General features: G+C 45.1%; 1 protein-coding gene across 4 annotated transcripts in view; it reads left to right on the plus strand.

Annotated features, from left to right (window-relative positions):
• Nucleotides 1-17,399, plus strand: part of KLHL14 (kelch like family member 14) — a 99,907-nt gene that overhangs the window by 70,704 nt on the left and 11,804 nt on the right. For all 4 annotated transcript variants that reach the window (XM_019498625.2, XM_019498623.2, XM_019498624.2 and 1 more), the window contains 3 exons: nucleotides 2,146-2,224; nucleotides 14,873-15,063; nucleotides 15,173-15,331. In XM_019498625.2, coding sequence (XP_019354170.1) covers nucleotides 2,146-2,224; nucleotides 14,873-15,063; nucleotides 15,173-15,331 — 429 coding nt within the window. The remainder of the gene's footprint in view (nucleotides 1-2,145; nucleotides 2,225-14,872; nucleotides 15,064-15,172; nucleotides 15,332-17,399) is intronic.

Consider the following 17,399-nt stretch of genomic DNA (forward strand, 5'->3'; position numbering starts at 1 on the left):
ATATATGACATCAATCTGCTCTCCCTTATCCAGGTGATATGTCACCTGGTCATAGAAGGAGATGAGAATGGTGCCCCCTCTCCCCGTCTCACGCGCCAGGTGGCTCCAGTTGCGTCGCTCCCTGGGGGACTGGGACAAGTAGGAACTGGGAGGTGGGGTGACCCTTCTTGGTTCCACTCAGCTGCCCCTCAGCTAGGCTACATCCCTTCCACCACCATAATACCATTAAAAAGCTCTAAGGACACAGCAAATGAAGAGGTCTTTGGTTTGTAATATTTATAGCAGTATTAGAAGCATCCAAAATGGAAACTGATGCTTGTATTCAGTATCTACTAGGCACTGGTCTATAGGTGTCTATAGATCAGTGCTGGAGGAGGGTGGGGAGGGGGCGAGGGACGTTTGAATTAGAGTACCTGCAGCATCTTGTGTATAAGCATCTCCATGCTTCAAAATGGTGGCGAGGGTGCTTTATCTAAAGCTCTTTGACCAGCTTTAGATAAAGCCTCTCCAAGGCCATTTTGAAGCCTGGGGATGCTGATACATGAGACATGGAGGTTAGCTGAAGCACGGTAATTACCACATTCCAGCAGAGTTGATTAATTGAGTCTGCTCCAACGCACTGTAATTACAGTGTATTAGAGTAGTCTTTGCGCTCATGTATGGACATGCTATATTTCTATTCTCTTGTTGCATTGAATATATAAATAAATAAACTAAAAAAAGAAAACTGGAACTAATATGACATGGACCCGCCCCTGCCCTGGTATTTTTCCTGACTGTTGCATTGTTGCCCCTAAATTGCATCTGCTTTTTTTCTTCATAGCTTGTAGGGACTGAGGGAGAGACAATAGGTAAATTCCTGGCCTTTCTGAAATCAGTGAGTTAAGATGTTGCCTGGCCCAAGAGGACCTCATCCTAAAGGACCTAAAGACCTGGATCTGATAGAAACTACTGTACTATTCAGCAGCTGCCTACCCCAATTCTTTCAGCAAGCAGCATGCTCATATGCAGTAGAGAAAATAAGATTGCTTTCAGGAGTCATCAACATATTTCTATGTAGAATGTGACCTTAAGTATTTTGAATAAAAACTCTCTGAGTATATATTTTTTTCTTATGTATGATCCAACTATTTTACTAACTTAGCTTGTGGCATGTGTACATAGGTGTGTGGCAGAGGGTGCCAACACTACAGATGTTTTGACAATGTAAAATATTTGCCCTGTACAATATCCGCTGACCGTTTACATAACGGTGACATACGTGGCTGGGTTATTCTGCTGTCTTTTGGAGCCTCTAATTCAATTTTTTAGTCACACATACATAAACAAAGGTTTCTTTTTCAGAGACCCTCACGTGTTGAAGTCTCAGGTGTTACACAGAAATTGCCATGTACTCTTTGCTTCAGTCTTCTTGCTTTGTTGTCAATCTGCACGTAAAATAATTTGCAGTCTTAATATCATGAAAACATTAATACAATTCTGGGGCTTGACAGCAGGGATAAGCTAGTTAACTGGCTTATGTTGCTCATGTTTCCCATTTTTAGCTAACACACATTGAATAAGACTCTGGGAGTATATTCTCCCCTCAGTGCACAAGTATACCTCCTACTAACTTATATCAGAGGAAGATAGAATAAACTTAATGTAAAGGCTGTACAGTTTATGCTTATGGTTTGTGTAGGTCCTGATATTTAAGCAAAACTTTTACACTGCTTCAAATAGAAATGAAGTGGGGAGGAAAAAGTACAGGTTCTACCTATGATTTTTCAACCTGCCACAAAATCCTCCAGGCATAAAGATGTCATGGAGAAGCCCCTTCTTGGGGTAGAACTTGGTATTGTGTAATGATTTATGGCAGAGTTGAAAACACTGGGACATCTATTTTAAATACCGGTCTCGAACTTCATATTACAGAGAGGAAGAAGAATCTTTACACATTCTTACTTATGCCATTGACACTTGCTAAACCAAATACTGTAGTACCCAATTACTTGAATTATCATTGTACATATACTGAGATTATTTAGTATTATAAAGATGAACCCATCGTAAAATCTGCCAACTTGTAAAATATAATAGCAGCTTTTACAATAGTGATGCTAAATACATGAAATAAACCACTATCAAAATAATCTATCTTTGCAGGGAAACACAGTACAAACTTTGTCAGCCGATACGATCCCAGGTTTAACAGCTGGATACAACTCCCACCGATGCAAGAGAGGTAAAAACCTACTACATTTAAGTATTTGTTATGTTGTCCTAAAAGGAGCTGAGGATTAGCTTAGTTTTGGAAGAAGGGAATCCTAAAACATCAATAAAGAGCTGAAGATACAGGCTCAGTGGGCTGATGCTGTTCTTTATACTCCTAACTTTACTGAAACATTCTAAATTCAAATTTCTGGGGGCCAAGTTCTGAAATGTCAACACATGCAAAATATCCATTGACTTTATGCTGGGAGAATTGTCTCAGTAGTGATTACAGGATGGTGCAGATATATATTCTGTCATGTTCCCTGAGCCAAATGGCACATAGAATATGCAGTAGACACCTGATGATTACTGTCAAGTGTCTGTTATAAGCAACTGAAACCTTCATGTGCCAGTTAGTCCCCACAAGGAGGAATTTTTCTACCGCTCCAGCAATGCAAAGGTATCCTGCACCTCAGTGGTCTTTGTGTGGTCTTCCAGAAACTATGGCAGCCGATACAGATTAGAGCAGCATTCAGTTCATACTTTCATTTTGTATGAGGAGTGGCTTTGGCACTAGCACAGAAGCAGGCCCAGTGAGATATAAGCAAGGATCCGGGTTTTCCAGTTGCCATGGAAAAACTCAAATTTTCTCCTTTAAAGAAGAAAAAGAAGAGAAACCACAGGTTTCCCCTTGCAGCCTGGCAGAATTCTGGGGGGAGCAGGCTGGGGGGAGCAGGACGCAGGGGGCAGTACATGCATGTGCACGTGTGCACACATGCACGTGGTGCCCCCTGGAAAGCGGCTCTCGCAGCTGCCTGCAAGTAAATCTATGGGGAGGAGGGCACATAGGTAGGGTGGGGAAAGGCAAAGCGAGCCCCCATGATGAGGGACACAGTGGGGCAGGGTTGACAATTGAGGATACTGTCCAGTGGTGATATGGTCTACATGTCATATCCATATACAGGATTTACCTTTGTAGTTGTCAGGAATACTGTGATAGATCTAAGACTGATCTGGACTACCTTAGCTCTACATTTCCATATTTACAAATACTTGGGCATCTTTTTCCTGTTTTTGGTTTTTTTTTTTACTTAGAAAAGCAGTGTTCTGTTTAAGGCAGGGATGGGCAATTATTTGGACCGGAGGGTCACTTAAGGAGTTTTAGTGAGCTGTTGAGGGCTGGGGAGGGTGCTTACCCCTTCATGGCTATTTACACTGGCTGACATGGTGGGGTGGGGAATGCAAATTGATCCTATCCACCCCCAGGCTTGTCTGCCCCACACCTACTGTCAGGGGCACCAGATGGAGCAGGTGAGCAGGTAGGTAGGTGGGCTCTCCATGGAAACAGGCCTGGGATCCCCATAGGCAGGGTTTGCTCAGCCTGGTGGATGTAATGGGGCTGCAGGCGGTGGCAGCACAGGCCTGAGGCAGACCCACAGTCCACTCCCTGTGCATCCCTGTGAAGGGCGCTGGTACACTGGCCCTGGCCCTGCACTGTCGCTGCCCTGCAGTCCTGCCCCAGCTCCAGTCCCATCTGCCCATGGCCCCATCCCATCTGCCTGGCCTAGTGTGCCCTACCCACAGTGTCCATGGAGACACTGCCCACCTGCTCGCCCACTGTGTTAGTGCCCCCAGTGGTGGGTGTGGGGCAAATGGGTCAGGATGCCTGGGCAGTGGGGCCAGGTCCAGCAGTGGCAGCAAAGACACTGGCAGTGGTACCTGGAGTGTCAGGGCAAGAACAAGCTGCCACTGCAGGGGCAAGAACAAGCTGCCACTGCAGGGGCTGCCAGGAAGGCGAGTCTGGCTGCTGCATTGCCCCTGCCCTGTCACCGTGCCACTCAGCCCCACAGACTACAGCCCCCAAGTACTTGAGAGCTGTGCACAGGTATAGGGAGGGCTGTGCTATGCACCAAGTGGTACCTCCATGCCCAGGGGCAGCCTCCTGCGTCTGGGCCAGGTGAAACTGAGGGACCCACCATCGGCCAGATAGAATCACTTGGCAGGCCAGATCTGGCCCGTGGGCACTACTTTGCCCACCCCTGTGTTAAGAACCTTAATTTATTTGTATACCTCTTTACAAGCTTTCCTTTTAAAAGGGTTTTGCTTCTGGGAATTATATGTGATGATAAAACAGCTTACAGTTCTGTGATGGGGTATATAGACTAAGCAAAACTAGAAATGCCCAGCGCTCTAGGCATTCCTTTTAAGTGAATAGATATATGGAGGTCATTATCAGTGACCTGGAAGCTGGCAACATATTCTTGGGGAATCTGAAACTTTGGTAGTGAGCTTGATCTATCTCTTTGCCAGGGCCGTCCCTGGGTGGGGGGTGGAATTGGAGCAACTGCCTTGGACCCTGTGCTTTGGGGGTCCCCATGGACAGTACCGTACAGGCCCCGCCATGGCCATTGTGCACCACTAGTTCTGTGCTCTGGCTGCTCGCTCCCCCTCATCCCCCGGCTCCGCACTCCAGCCGCTCGCCCCCTCGGCCCCGCATGGCTGATATGCCCTGCCCACTCCTAGGGATGACTTTGCTCTTCACTAAGCATTATAAATACCTGGGAACAAAACTCCTGAGAAGAGTATGGTTACAATATCCTCTCTCATATGACTACCCAGACTTAAGAACAGCACGTGTGACTGATTTTTGATTGATCAAATAAGCTTTGGATTAGGGAAAAGCCTTCTCAAAACTCAAAATAGGAAAGCATTGGGTGGGAGCAGGGAGACAATAGTAGGGGGCTGGCCAGTTTTGTAATGGTAGGAAACATGGAGAAGGTTAATGTTAATATATGTTTGAGTATAACCTTAACTTTGTGGAGTGTCTGAAACAGAGTATTCCTGGAGATTCTCAGCAGCACTCTATGTGATTGTGATAGAGAAGAGAGAGATGATCCAAGAAGGTGAAATTTAAATCTGTACTAGATATGGGGTTACATCTGAGGTAAATTCTGTTTTGGGGCTAAGATTTGGGTTTGGATTTAGTTGTGATGAAATTTTGATGAATTGTTCTTGTGATATCTGACGAAAAAGATTGGAAATCTTGTGGGGATTTAGTTATATCTGAACTATAACCAGAAAAGATGAGACAGTTTGTTTATAGGAGTTTAATTCTGAACCCTTCAGAAACGAAAAAGGGTTTAGATTTGATGAATCTCTTCAACACACCTAGAAAATGACTCCTTTACTGTTGACCCAAATGGTGGAGTGTAAAAATTCCACAGGCTCCTTCAGAATAGTAACCAGAATACAAAAGTAAGTTTTTTTGAGGGATCATCCAGTGATGGAAAAAATGTCATCAGGAGTTATTTTTTTTTCTTGCTAGGCTATAATGACTTGCTTAAAAAGTGCTAGAAGGTCTGTCAAGACAATAATTAACAGATAACACACCTGATTAAAGAGCTGTTATGCCATCTGATCCTCAGTGCCTTATTCAGGCAAATGCCTGTTAGTCAATAAGCTTTGTCTTTCCAAATAAGGAGTACAGGATCAAGTCCTCTCTCTCCTGGAATAATGCAGACACCATTGACAAGACAGACTATTTAATGGATCCTTCTGAATCATTGTAGCCCATCAAGTCAAGATCTACTTAAGGATTATAGTCTGTAGATAATTAGCCTGACAAACTATAATGGCATCTTTAAAATGTCTGTCAGGTAACTGCCAGTTGCATGCACAGGCGGTATATTCTTAAATTAAAAATCTGTATGAAATTTGGATGGATAAACTTTTATCTCCAATGCTAAAATCTGTATTAGACTGATTTCATTTTCTGAGTTATAAGGAAAATATTGAAATATTTAATCATTCCAATTTTAGATTCAGTGGTATGGAGGGGTGCACACTTTGTTTTGTTTTACTGAGAATTTTTCTGTGCAAAGATCATTTCAAAACTATTTGCCTGTGATAATACTTAGTACTTTCAAGTATAGCTCTTTAGTAAAAATACTAATTAAGTTGATCAGGGTGGGCAAAATACAGCCCATAGGCCAGATCCAGCCCACCAGACTAATTTATCTGCCCTGTGGGCACCCACCAATTAATTATAGGGTACCCAGCAATTAATTATAGTGTACCCTGCAGCCTACACACCTCACCTCCCACCCTCATGGATGGAAGGGCCCAGCCCAGGCAGCACATAGCTTCCAGCTGGGGCTCCTGCTGCCACTGCTGCAGCCTTGCTGCATCTTCCAGGGGATCTGCTCAGCTTCCCTATTGTCCCGCTTACTCTGGGCACTGGGTAGGGAAGCAGTGGGAGAGAGGAGAGGGGGAGCTGCAGCTGGCTGGGAGTGTGGAGTGTAGGGATAGCAGCAGTGTGCAGCCCGCACCCAGGGGGGCGGTAGGAGTGTGGAGCTCAGCTGGGCAGGGTGTGGGTATGAGGGAGGGTGAGGGGGTGTTGGGACCCTCTTCACCCTCCCCACCCATGGTGCACAGCCCCCACTGCCAGTGGCACCACTGTACATGGTGGCAAGGAGCACAGCCAGGCTGGCCAGCCTCTATCATTCAGGGCTCCCTGTGGTGCACACACAGCTCCTGGTACTCACACACCACCAAGGGAACCTGCATGCAAAGGAACCACCTGCCTTCCTCACCCCGTGCTGTGCAGATCCCAGGACTCCACGGAAAGTGGAGGAGAGTCCTGCTTCCCAGTGGAGTCCTGGGACCTGCACAGCAGGGGGCGGGGAAGGCTGCTGGTTCCATTGTGCGGGGCTTCCCATGAGCTGCATGTGCGCTGCACAGAACCCCATGTGCTTGAGGCAGGCTGGCCTGGCTGCGCTCCTTGCCACCAGGTGCTGCACTAGTCAGAGCCATGGGCCGCCGGGCAGTAGTACCTGTGCAGGACATGAGCACCCCGAGCACCTGCCACCTGCTGCTGCTGCTGGTGGCAGGGGCTGTGTACTATGGGGGGGTGGTTTTTGGGGGATCCCTACACCCCCCCATCCTCCTACATATGGCACACACTTATACCCTACCCCCACAACCCACTTACATATACATCCCACAACATACCCTATTGCCCTCCCTGCACACACAGCCGTCTCACAAGCATCCCCACACCCCGCCATACACACACACCCAACCACACCCCCACACACAATATACAAGAGTAAGACTTTATTTTTGAGTTATTATGCAATCATCTCTATATACATTATGCAAACACAAATCATGACAAAAATATTTTTTTAAATAAAATTAAAATATGTTATAGTAGTTGTTTGACCTTTAGTATATGATTTGGTTTTTTTCTGGTTCCAAGATGCCAACCCTCCGCTCCCAAAAGGAGTGCTTCTGGGAGGGCACAAGGGGATGGACTTCTGGTGGTAGAAGTCAGGGGTGGGACTTCTGGCCCCAAGATTGCAACCAGAGGGTGGGGCACCTGTCAAGGGGCAGGGCTACCCTTGTGGCCCTTTACAACTCACCAAAACTCATTAAGTGGCCCTCTAGCTAAAATACTTGCCAACCTCTGAACTAGATAGTAAATCAGTACTCTGAGACACTTCTTCAAGAGCAGCCTAATTAGGCTATTAACTCCAATAAAAGGAAATACCTTTCTAGCAGATATATCTGATTACTTTCTCTGTCCAACACAGGGGTGCACAAATCCTTTAGTAAAACAGAAATCCTCAACTTTAGGAAGGCTGACTTTCACAAACTCAAGAGACTGGTCAGTCAGGCACTAAGGGACCATTGCCCTCTAGGAAGGGGAGTCCATGAGGAATGGTTGTTCCTAAAGAACTCAATCATCAAAGCACAAGGGAAGTCCATCCTGTCCCACAGGAAATGCAGTCAAAGGGCAGGGAAGGCCTCTTGGCTCAACAGAGAACTTCTGGGTCTCCTGAAACTTAAAAGAGAAGCCTACACCAGATGGAAAACTGGAATCATCACCAAGGTGGAATACTCAGCACTAGCCCATACCTGTAGGGAGCAGTCCAGAAAAGCCAAAGCAGTAACCGAACTCAGGGTAACCACCGGAATCAAGGATAACAAAAAGTCATTCTTCAGATATGTGGGAAGTCGGAGGAAGAACAAAAGCAACATTGCCCCCCTGCAAGATCAAATGGGGCAGCTGATGTCTGACACCCAAGAAAAGGCCAGTCTTGTAAATGATTACTTTGCATCAGTTTTCCACCCACCCAAGGGGGTCACACTGTCAGACAGGATGCAAAGTATCCAGGGATCGGGAGATGAATCCACAATTGACATAGATCAAGTGAGAGAACAGTTCAAGAGGCTTGACATTCATAGGTCCACGGGCCCAGACAGATTGCACCCGAGAGTCTTAAAAGAGCTGGAGGACATCATAGCATGCCCTATGGCCAAGGTATTTGAAAGCTCATGGTGCTTGGGTGATGTATCGGAAGACTGGAAAAGAGCCAACGTGGTCCCAATCTTCAAGAAAGGGAGCGAGGAAGATCCAGAAAATTAAAGACCCATCAGTCTGATATCCATCCCTGGAAAGATCTTGAAGAAAATTATCAAGAGATCCATCTGCAACAGGCAAATGGAAGTCAACTTACTGAAGGCCAGCCAACATGGTTTTATTATTGGAAGGTCTTTCCTGACCAACCTCATCTCCTTTGTGGAAAAAACTTACCAGAAGAAGGAAAAACGGGAATGACCAAGGGAAGGCGCCAGGGGAGGCAGGACCAAACATTGTTCTCCTGATACAACAATGACCATCATCAAAGATGTGGGAGGCGAGACCTCTGGGGTACCAACCCGAAGTCACCCCAGTAGTCAGGCCGTGCTGTCCTAGGAGCCACGGTGAGGTTCAAGAAGAACCCACATATGCGATGTTAAGGGGAAAGGCACGAAAGACTACATCCTTATATGAGCAAGCATTGCCTGGACAAGGGAGACACTGTTCACGTTATTCATCTGGATTTCAGGAAGGCTTTTAACTTGGTTTCCTATGATGTCCTCATGACCAGGTTGTGGAACTGTGGCCTCAACCATCTCATGGTCCGGTGCCTAGGGAAATGGCTCTGATGTCGGACCCAAAAGGTACTAGTTAATAGGAACAAATCAACATGGTGCAGGGTTACCAGTGGAGTGCCCCAGGGTTCATTGCTCAGGCCAGTACTCGTCAATATCTTTATTAATGATCTGGATTCGGGCATCAGATGCAGACTGGCAAAGTTCATGGATGACACTAAACTATAGGGGAAGGTGGTCATGCTGGAGGATAGACTGGGGATACAGGCTGACCTGGACACGCTTGTGAAGTGGGCAGACCAAAACCTGATGGCACTCAATGTAGATAAATGCAGGGTACTCCACCTTGGGAGAAAAAAACAGCAACATACTTATAGGCTCAGCGGTGTTACACTTGGTAGCACCACGATCGAAAGAGACTTAGGGGTCTTGATTGATCACAAGACGGCCATCAACGCAAACCAAACTCTGGCAGGCATCCATTGATGCATCTCAAGCAAAACCAAGAACGTCATCCACCTGCTTTACTTGACCTTAGTGAGGCCGCAGCTAGAGTATTGAGTCCAGTTTTGGGCCCCCCCACTTCAGAAGGGATGTGGATAAGCTCAAGAGAGTCCAGAGGAGAGCCACCTGTATGATCAAAGGCCAAGAGAGCAAGCCTTATAAGGAAAGGCTGAGGGACATGGAAATCTTCAGCCTGGTGAAGAGAAGGCTCAGGGGGGACTTGGTGGCTGCCTATAAGTATATAAGGGGGGTGCATCAGGATCTGGGAGAACACTTGTTCACCAGGGCTCCCCAAGGGCCACAAACTTCTAGAAGGCCTATTCAGATTCAATATAAGGAAAAACTTCTTTACAGTTCGAGTGTCCAAGGTCTGGAACAGACTTCCCCCCCAGAGGTAGTGCAAGCACTAGGCCTGTGCAAAGCGGCAAGTATTCGCTTTGGATTCAGCTGATTGGGAGGACAGTGGTTCAGTTCAGCCGAATCAGATCCAAAACACTTGGCACTGCTTCGGAGATTCAGCCATAGACTAAACAGGCAGCTGACACAGCTGCCTCCAGCTGGTAAGTCTGTTGGGGTTGGGGGAGTGGGGAGGAAAGGGGCATGGGGGAGAGAGGGATTGGGGCTAGGGATGAGACAAGCTGCCCAGCTGGGGTGGGGGGGACATGTTACTCGGGGAGGGGGGCGGGATGCGGGCACAGCTTGCTCCAGCCGGAAGGGGGCAAACAGCAGCAGGGCACAGCCTCCGCTCCCAGCGCTGGTGCTCCCACATCCTGTGCCCCTCTGCGCCGGCTGGCAAGTGGTGGCAGGGCAGAACCCCTGCTCTTAGCACTGATGTGGGTGTGGCAGCGCTGGGAGCAGGGGCTATGCCATGCTGCTGCTTGCCCCCTTCTGCCCAGAGTGAGCCACACCTGCATTATGCCTCCCTCCCCCCCATGCTGGCTGGGCAAGTGGTGGCAGGGCAGAGCCCCCACTCCCAATGCTGAGTACCTGCATCAGCTCTGGAAGCAGGTACTCTGGTCTGCCAGCACTTGTCAGCCAGCACAGGCAGGGCAGGTGCTGTTGCTGCTTGCAAGGAGGGGCAAGCACTGCCACTACTTGCCAGCCCATGCAGGGGGGCACAGGATGCGGGTGTGGCAGTGCTGGGAGTGGGGGCTATGCCCTGCTGCCACTTGCCCCCTTCCATCCAGAGCAAGCCTTACCAACAGCCTGCCTCCCGCCTCCCCCCCGCCCTGCCCCAGCCCAGTTGAGCAAGTGGCAGCTGAACCGAGCCCCTGCTCTGAGCACTGCCATACCTGTATCCCATACCCCCCCACCCCCCAGTCCTGTGTCCTCTGCCCTGGCTGGGCAGCTCCAGCCCCAATCCCTGCCTCCCCCATGTCCCTTCCCTCCCCCCTCCCCCAACTCCAACAGACTTACCAGCTGGAGGCAGCTGTCAGCTGCCTGTTTTAGTCTATGGCTGAATCTCCAAATCGGCAGAACCTTTTCCAAAGTCTTTCCAAATGGATTCAGAGCTTTTAATTGGTCTCCTGATTCAATTTGGATTCAGAGATTCTGTCCCCAAATCAGGCCAAATCTCCTCCAGATCAAATTGGCTATTGAAGCTTTGCACAGCCCTAGTAAGCACCTACTCTGGACTCATTCAAAAGGTGTTTGGATGGTTATCTTGCTGGGATCATTTGATCCCTGTGGACTTCCTGCCTCTGGCAGGGGGCTGGATTCGATGATCTCACTAGGTCCCTTCCAGCTCCTAATGTCTATGAAATCTATTAAATCTATGAAATCTCTGGATTAATGGAATGCACTATTGCTAAAAGTACAAGTCAATTAGCATTTCTGTACCTGGGTAGTTTCAACTTTGAACTAAGTGTGACCAAAGCCTGGTGAACATCAAAGCCTTTTCTAGTAATTTTTAAAAATTAATTAAAGTGTTTCATTTTGAGATTCTTCTGCAATATTTTTAACTAAAAAATACTTCATTGTGCCAGTGCAAAGAAAATGAAATAGTCTAGAAGCAGACCAACCTAATTTAACTGTCCAAAGTGAATTTAATGAGAAAACTCAATAAATAGACATAAAGAAAATAATCTTGTCTTATTTTAATCTAACCTTTATTAATAGCATAAATGGAAAAAATTTTCGTTTAAAACAAATCATATTCTCAGTGTCCCTTTAACAAGATCCGGGCATTGTTATGTCCAGTAATAACAGTGATAGCTTTAAAGCTAAGTTTAGTCATCACATTTCATGTTTCAGGGTATAAATTCAATGCCTGTGGGAATCAGGGAAAATGTCTTCCCCCTTTCACATGTGCAGCATTATAAAATTCAGCTGAGTTCATTATGGGGGCTTTTCACAATCCACTGAAGCATCAAGTATTGGCTATGGCAAGAGGTAGAATGTGGGACTAGCAGATGGACTCATATTCTGATCCACAGTAGTAATCCAGTATAACTTTTGTTCCAAGAGTAGCCAGTCTCTTCCCTGCTTTGCTGTGGGAAAAGTTGCTAATCTGAAATCTGGTATAGCATATTATAGTATGGAATAAGGTTTGCAGCACTTAGTTAAATGAAGAACAATGAACAATTTACTATGTACCATTTTGTGGTAAATGGGTTCATACCATAAAATGTTAAATCTTTGTTGTTGGAGCTTTTACATAAACATTCACATTTAATCAGAAGTGTAGAGCATCCTATTTCATTTTGGCTCCTAACAGTGACACTCTGTGGATAAAACCAGGAGTACACATACAAGACTGTTAAGAAAATCTCTGCTTAAATAGTCAGATCTGTAAATTGTACCTGATTCTGTGTACTGAGGTTGGACAAAAGTTAAAGAAAGTCCTAGACAACAACATATACCTGTTTTATATTACTAAGGTCAAATTCCAGTGCACCAACTCCTTCTTCATGGTTGGCATTATGTAACTAGTCTAATCACATACACAGTTTTGCACAATTAAATTCTTTTATTAAAAAGTATTTGATAAATTTGCTAATTTTATATTTAGATTTATAAATAGTTTAGTTTATAAATATTTAGTTTACCTGAGAGAAACCTGATAGCATGAAAATGATATGCGATGTACCTTTGCTACTCAGTAATATGTCAGTAGGTTCTACTTGCCAACTGACTGATAAATCAAGTGTTAGTAATTTAATTTAACAGCTCCTGCAGAGACCAAGAGTGTCTCAAGAGAGCATCCCTTAGCCACCTTCAGCAGCATCCTCCTTTGCTGTTAGTGTGAGCCTAGTTCACTGTGATGGCATTGTCATTTTTATGGGAAATAGGCCTTGCACAACTGAGGACTTAATCCTGCACATTTCAGGTTACCTGTATACACACAGGTAAAAATGAAGAGCAGAACAGGGAGTGCAGGAACCCAGTTCTTCATTAGTGAGGTCACAGCTGTCTAGGCATGAAATCAGTGAGTAAGACTGTGGTACATGTAGACCACTGATTCTCAGCCTGTGACCTGCTGGGGGCAGCAGGAGGAGTGCAGTCAGAGGCAGGGGGTGGCACATGCATATGTGAGCCGACACATGCACATGGCAGCCAGGCAGCATAGAGAGCAGTTTGCTTCAGATAAGTCTATGTGGGAGGGGGTGGCGGGGGACAGATTGAGGCCCCCATGGTGAAGGAGGAAGGGGGAGAGCAGGGCAGGGCTGGGACTGGCAGTGCTGCCCAGCTGGGACAGTGCATGGGGCCCAGGGCTGGGGCAGGATTGTGCAGCAGGGGAGCGGGACGGAGCCACAGGCAGCTCATTTGGGGGCAGCAGGTGAGGGAGAGGGAGGGGGAGGCTGGTTTCCCACTGCTGTGCACACTCTCAGACAGGGAGGCATGGGGGGCATGTACCCCCCCAGATTTGTGCATGGGATGAGGGTGGATGTGGGCTGCCGTCCCTTCAGGGCCTTCCACAGCAGAACAGGGTGGGGGGAGGCTTGGTACCACTCCCAAGAGCTGGCAGCGCTACTACGGTGAGGTGCCCCCCCCACGCGCCTCCCAGAGCACTTCTGTACACACCCTAAGTGCCTAATGTTAGCTGTGCAAGTTCAAAAAACCTGCCCCATGCCTTGAATTAGAAACTATAATCGCAATGTATACATTAGATGTAGTGTCCCATTTTCACTGAGTAATAGCATCTGACAAAGCAAGCTGTTACTTGTGAAATCTGAGGTATCTGAATTAGTCTATGAGGTACAACTCTGTTGCCTCCTGCTGAGTAACAGAACTGTATTTTAAAATGCCTACTTCTCCCTAGGTTCAGACTCCATTAGGAGTTTTGCCAGAGTAAAGACTTTAAGAATGACCCCTAAAAGTATTGTCAGTCTTAACGGGGCTCAGGCCTGAAGTGTTCTTTCTCATTTTGTTGCCACAAATAAAGGAATTGATCCTGCCACCTTGGCCCTGATAGTTCTCCTTCTAATATCAGTGGCAATTTTCTCTAGTATTTTCACAATACTTATCAACCTTCTGGTTTTATTGCAGTAGTAGAGACTTACTGTTAATTTTGGAGGAGCAAGAAGAACAAACTATAGAAGTGTGGTCATCCTGCAGTCCTGACCAGAAACATTAATAAGCTTCCCACGTGCCTAAGTTTTATGTGAAAACAGGCGGATAGCTAGAAACTTTGTTCAGGGCTAGTTATATGGTTATGGACCTCTGTGAGTTAGAGGGCAGAAATATAATACTGTGGCTAGCTTAAGGAAAGTTGTTCTATTTGCAGTACTGCAGAAAGAGGAAAAAAATGATAATTGAAGAAAAATTTTGATGATGTGGTTCTCTTAGTAAATTGGGAACAATGACCCTTGAAGGACCATAAAGAAAGTGAATGTCAAGATAATTTATTATTGTTACATTATCTACCTCATTTTTCACTTTGTCTTACTGAGTTGTTATATCCTTACAAGGTACCAAATGCCCCAAACATTAATGAGCACCTTTTTTATCCTTCAGTGGTGTGAAAAAGCAACAGCTTTGGAAAAAGGCATTCCCCACCAGATATGTGTGTGTTAATTGTTTTGACACTGAAAACAAAGTATTCATTTGATGCAGAACATGTATTTGATTACAAAACCAGACACAATCTTTAAATGATCCAAAACATTTAAGATCCATGGACACCCCCGTTTGAATTAGAACTTGAAACAGCCCCTTATTAAGAGCAAGGCATGAAATGCAGAAAATGTTTTAGCATCTAATTGGCTTTTTTTGTGTATTTTGTTTTATACTCTAGGAGAGCCAGTTTCTATGCATGTCGGCTTGACAAGAACTTGTATGTGATCGGTGGAAGAAATGAAACTGGCTACTTGTCCAGCGTCGAATGCTATAATTTAGAGACAAATGAATGGCGTTATGTATCTTCCCTACCACAGCCTTTAGCAGCACATGCCGGAGCAGTGCATAATGGCAAAATATATATTTCAGGCATGTCTTTTTTCTACTTTCTGCTACATACAAAACATTAGAGCTAAAATCTTGTTGCAAGGCCACATCTTCATTTATGCTAATTAATGAAGATATATTTATTTTGTAGGGGGAGTTCACAATGGAGAATACGTCCCCTGGCTATACTGCTATGACCCTGTCATGGACGTCTGGGCCCGAAAACAGGACATGAACACAAAGCGCGCAATCCACGCTTTGGCTGTAATGAATGACCGACTATATGCTATTGGAGGAAACCATTTGAAAGGTCATGCTTTTAATAGCAAAACAACATTTCCATATCCTGTTTCCTGATAAAGGGTACTTTTGTTAGATAGTTATTGTTAACTAAGTTAAAAACCCTGGAACACAATTTAGCAGGACGGTTGAGCCAGCAATTTTAAAAACATTTTATGCAAATTATTTTAAAATTATAATAGTATATTAAATGTATGAGTAATGAATGCTTTAGATAATAAAAATGGGAGTTTCCATTACTCAAAAGCATGGACAATTTGTCATTACCATGAATTCAGTGAAACAAACAGATTATTCTTTGACCCGAAAGTACCAGCAATATTTTCCTCTGTAAATCATTTTCCAAGATGTGCAGTTAGAAAGAGCTTTATTCAAAGCTGCACTCAGAAGCAAACCCTTAATTTAATGAAAAAACATCCATTAACTATTAGGACTAGTGTCTTAAAATCCCCTTTTAGTATTAAATGTGGCCTGAAAATTTTAATTCTGTATTCATTAGTTTTGAGGTCTCTCGTTTTCATTCTTTAAAAGCTTTTTATTAAAATTATTGGTGCACAGGCATCCATTATTCTTTTCTCAGTAGTAACATGCAACTCTCATTAAAGTTAAAGGGAAGCTGCTCATTTTGTCAATTTAGAAAATGAGCACAAAATAGTTTCAGATGTGACTCCTGTCCCTGGGTCCACTGACAATATTTATTAGTTTATAAACACAATTTTCTATTTTTTTTAGTTTACTTTGTTGCTACATGAAAAGGCTACACAAACAAAAGGAAGAAGCAAATAGTGACATTGACTATGGGTATAATGTTCAAAAGAGCCTATGTCTCAATGAGATTCCTAAGCCTTTTAGGCACTTTTCAGTATTCTGTCTTATTAGTATAATTGCTCTGTGTCCCATAGTACATGGGACCAGAGAGCAAGCACAAAGTCTTTTTGGTAAAAAGCAAAAGCACACGTGCCTCAGTACCAAGTGCAGAACTGACTGAGCCATCTCTGTGTAGTCTTCAAAAGTATGTCATAGATGGACACCAAAAGAGTAATAGCTGCCTGCACATTGCTGACTTAAAAACTGAGCTACTTTTATTTAGGTGCCAAATTTGTAAATGTTGCCTTTTGAATACTAACTCCTTCAGAATGCCACCATTCATCCTTCTGTTGGAATAACAAAACAATAAAATAAAGAGTACAAAAAAATTCTCATGTAACAGACAGGTAAGGTTCTTTGAGCAGATGTGATATTTTTTATTAGACCAACTGAGTAGTTGGAAAAAAGTTCTTAGCAAGCTTTTGGGCACAGTCACCCTTCTTCAGGCATAAGGAGTCTCTGCTGGAGTCTCTGCTGGATTCTCTGTATCCAAAAGCTTGCTAAGAATTTTTTTCCAACTACTCGGTCTAATAAAAGACATCACATCTACTCAAAGAACCTTGCCTGCCTGTGTCCTTAGACCAACACGGGTACAACCAAAAACCCAGCCTCATGTAACAGAAGCACAGACTGAAAATGCTTTTCTCTTCCCTTCTCCTCCTTTTTCCTAGATTGTGTCATCCTCTGCAGTAGAGGAAAGCAGTAAAGAAAGGGACTCCGTTCCATAGCATAACTGGCAGGGGGGCAAGTGGGACACCAGCCCTGGGCATCATTATGTCTCCCTCCGCCCAAGAGTCTTTGTCACAGGAGGCACAGCCCTGTACAACCCAGCCATTGGTGCCAGACACATGCAGCCCCATTCCCTGTTATTTATTTGGAGGTGAGAGGTGGAATTGCAGCAGTAGCACCTTCACCCCAAGTGAGGAAAGCTGGGGCAGATAAGACTATGCTCATTTTCCCCTCCTCCTCTTCCCAGACTTCCCACTATCCAGTAGTCAGCATAATTCTGCCAACCTCTCCCCCCACCCCCGCACAAACCTCTGCCCCAAGCACTGAAAAGCTTTCTATGCCTCTGACTGACATATAACAGCACACAGGTTTCACTGAAAAGAGTCCATCTTACCAGATTTTAATACAGTTCACAGAAGTATTTCTGCACTGGGTTCTGAATGCTTTAGAAATAGAGGGTCATATCTTCCACCAGTGTTCAT

Source organism: Alligator mississippiensis, chromosome 3, assembly GCF_030867095.1.
Source record: "Alligator mississippiensis isolate rAllMis1 chromosome 3, rAllMis1, whole genome shotgun sequence".
Taxonomy (NCBI): domain Eukaryota; kingdom Metazoa; phylum Chordata; order Crocodylia; family Alligatoridae; genus Alligator; species Alligator mississippiensis.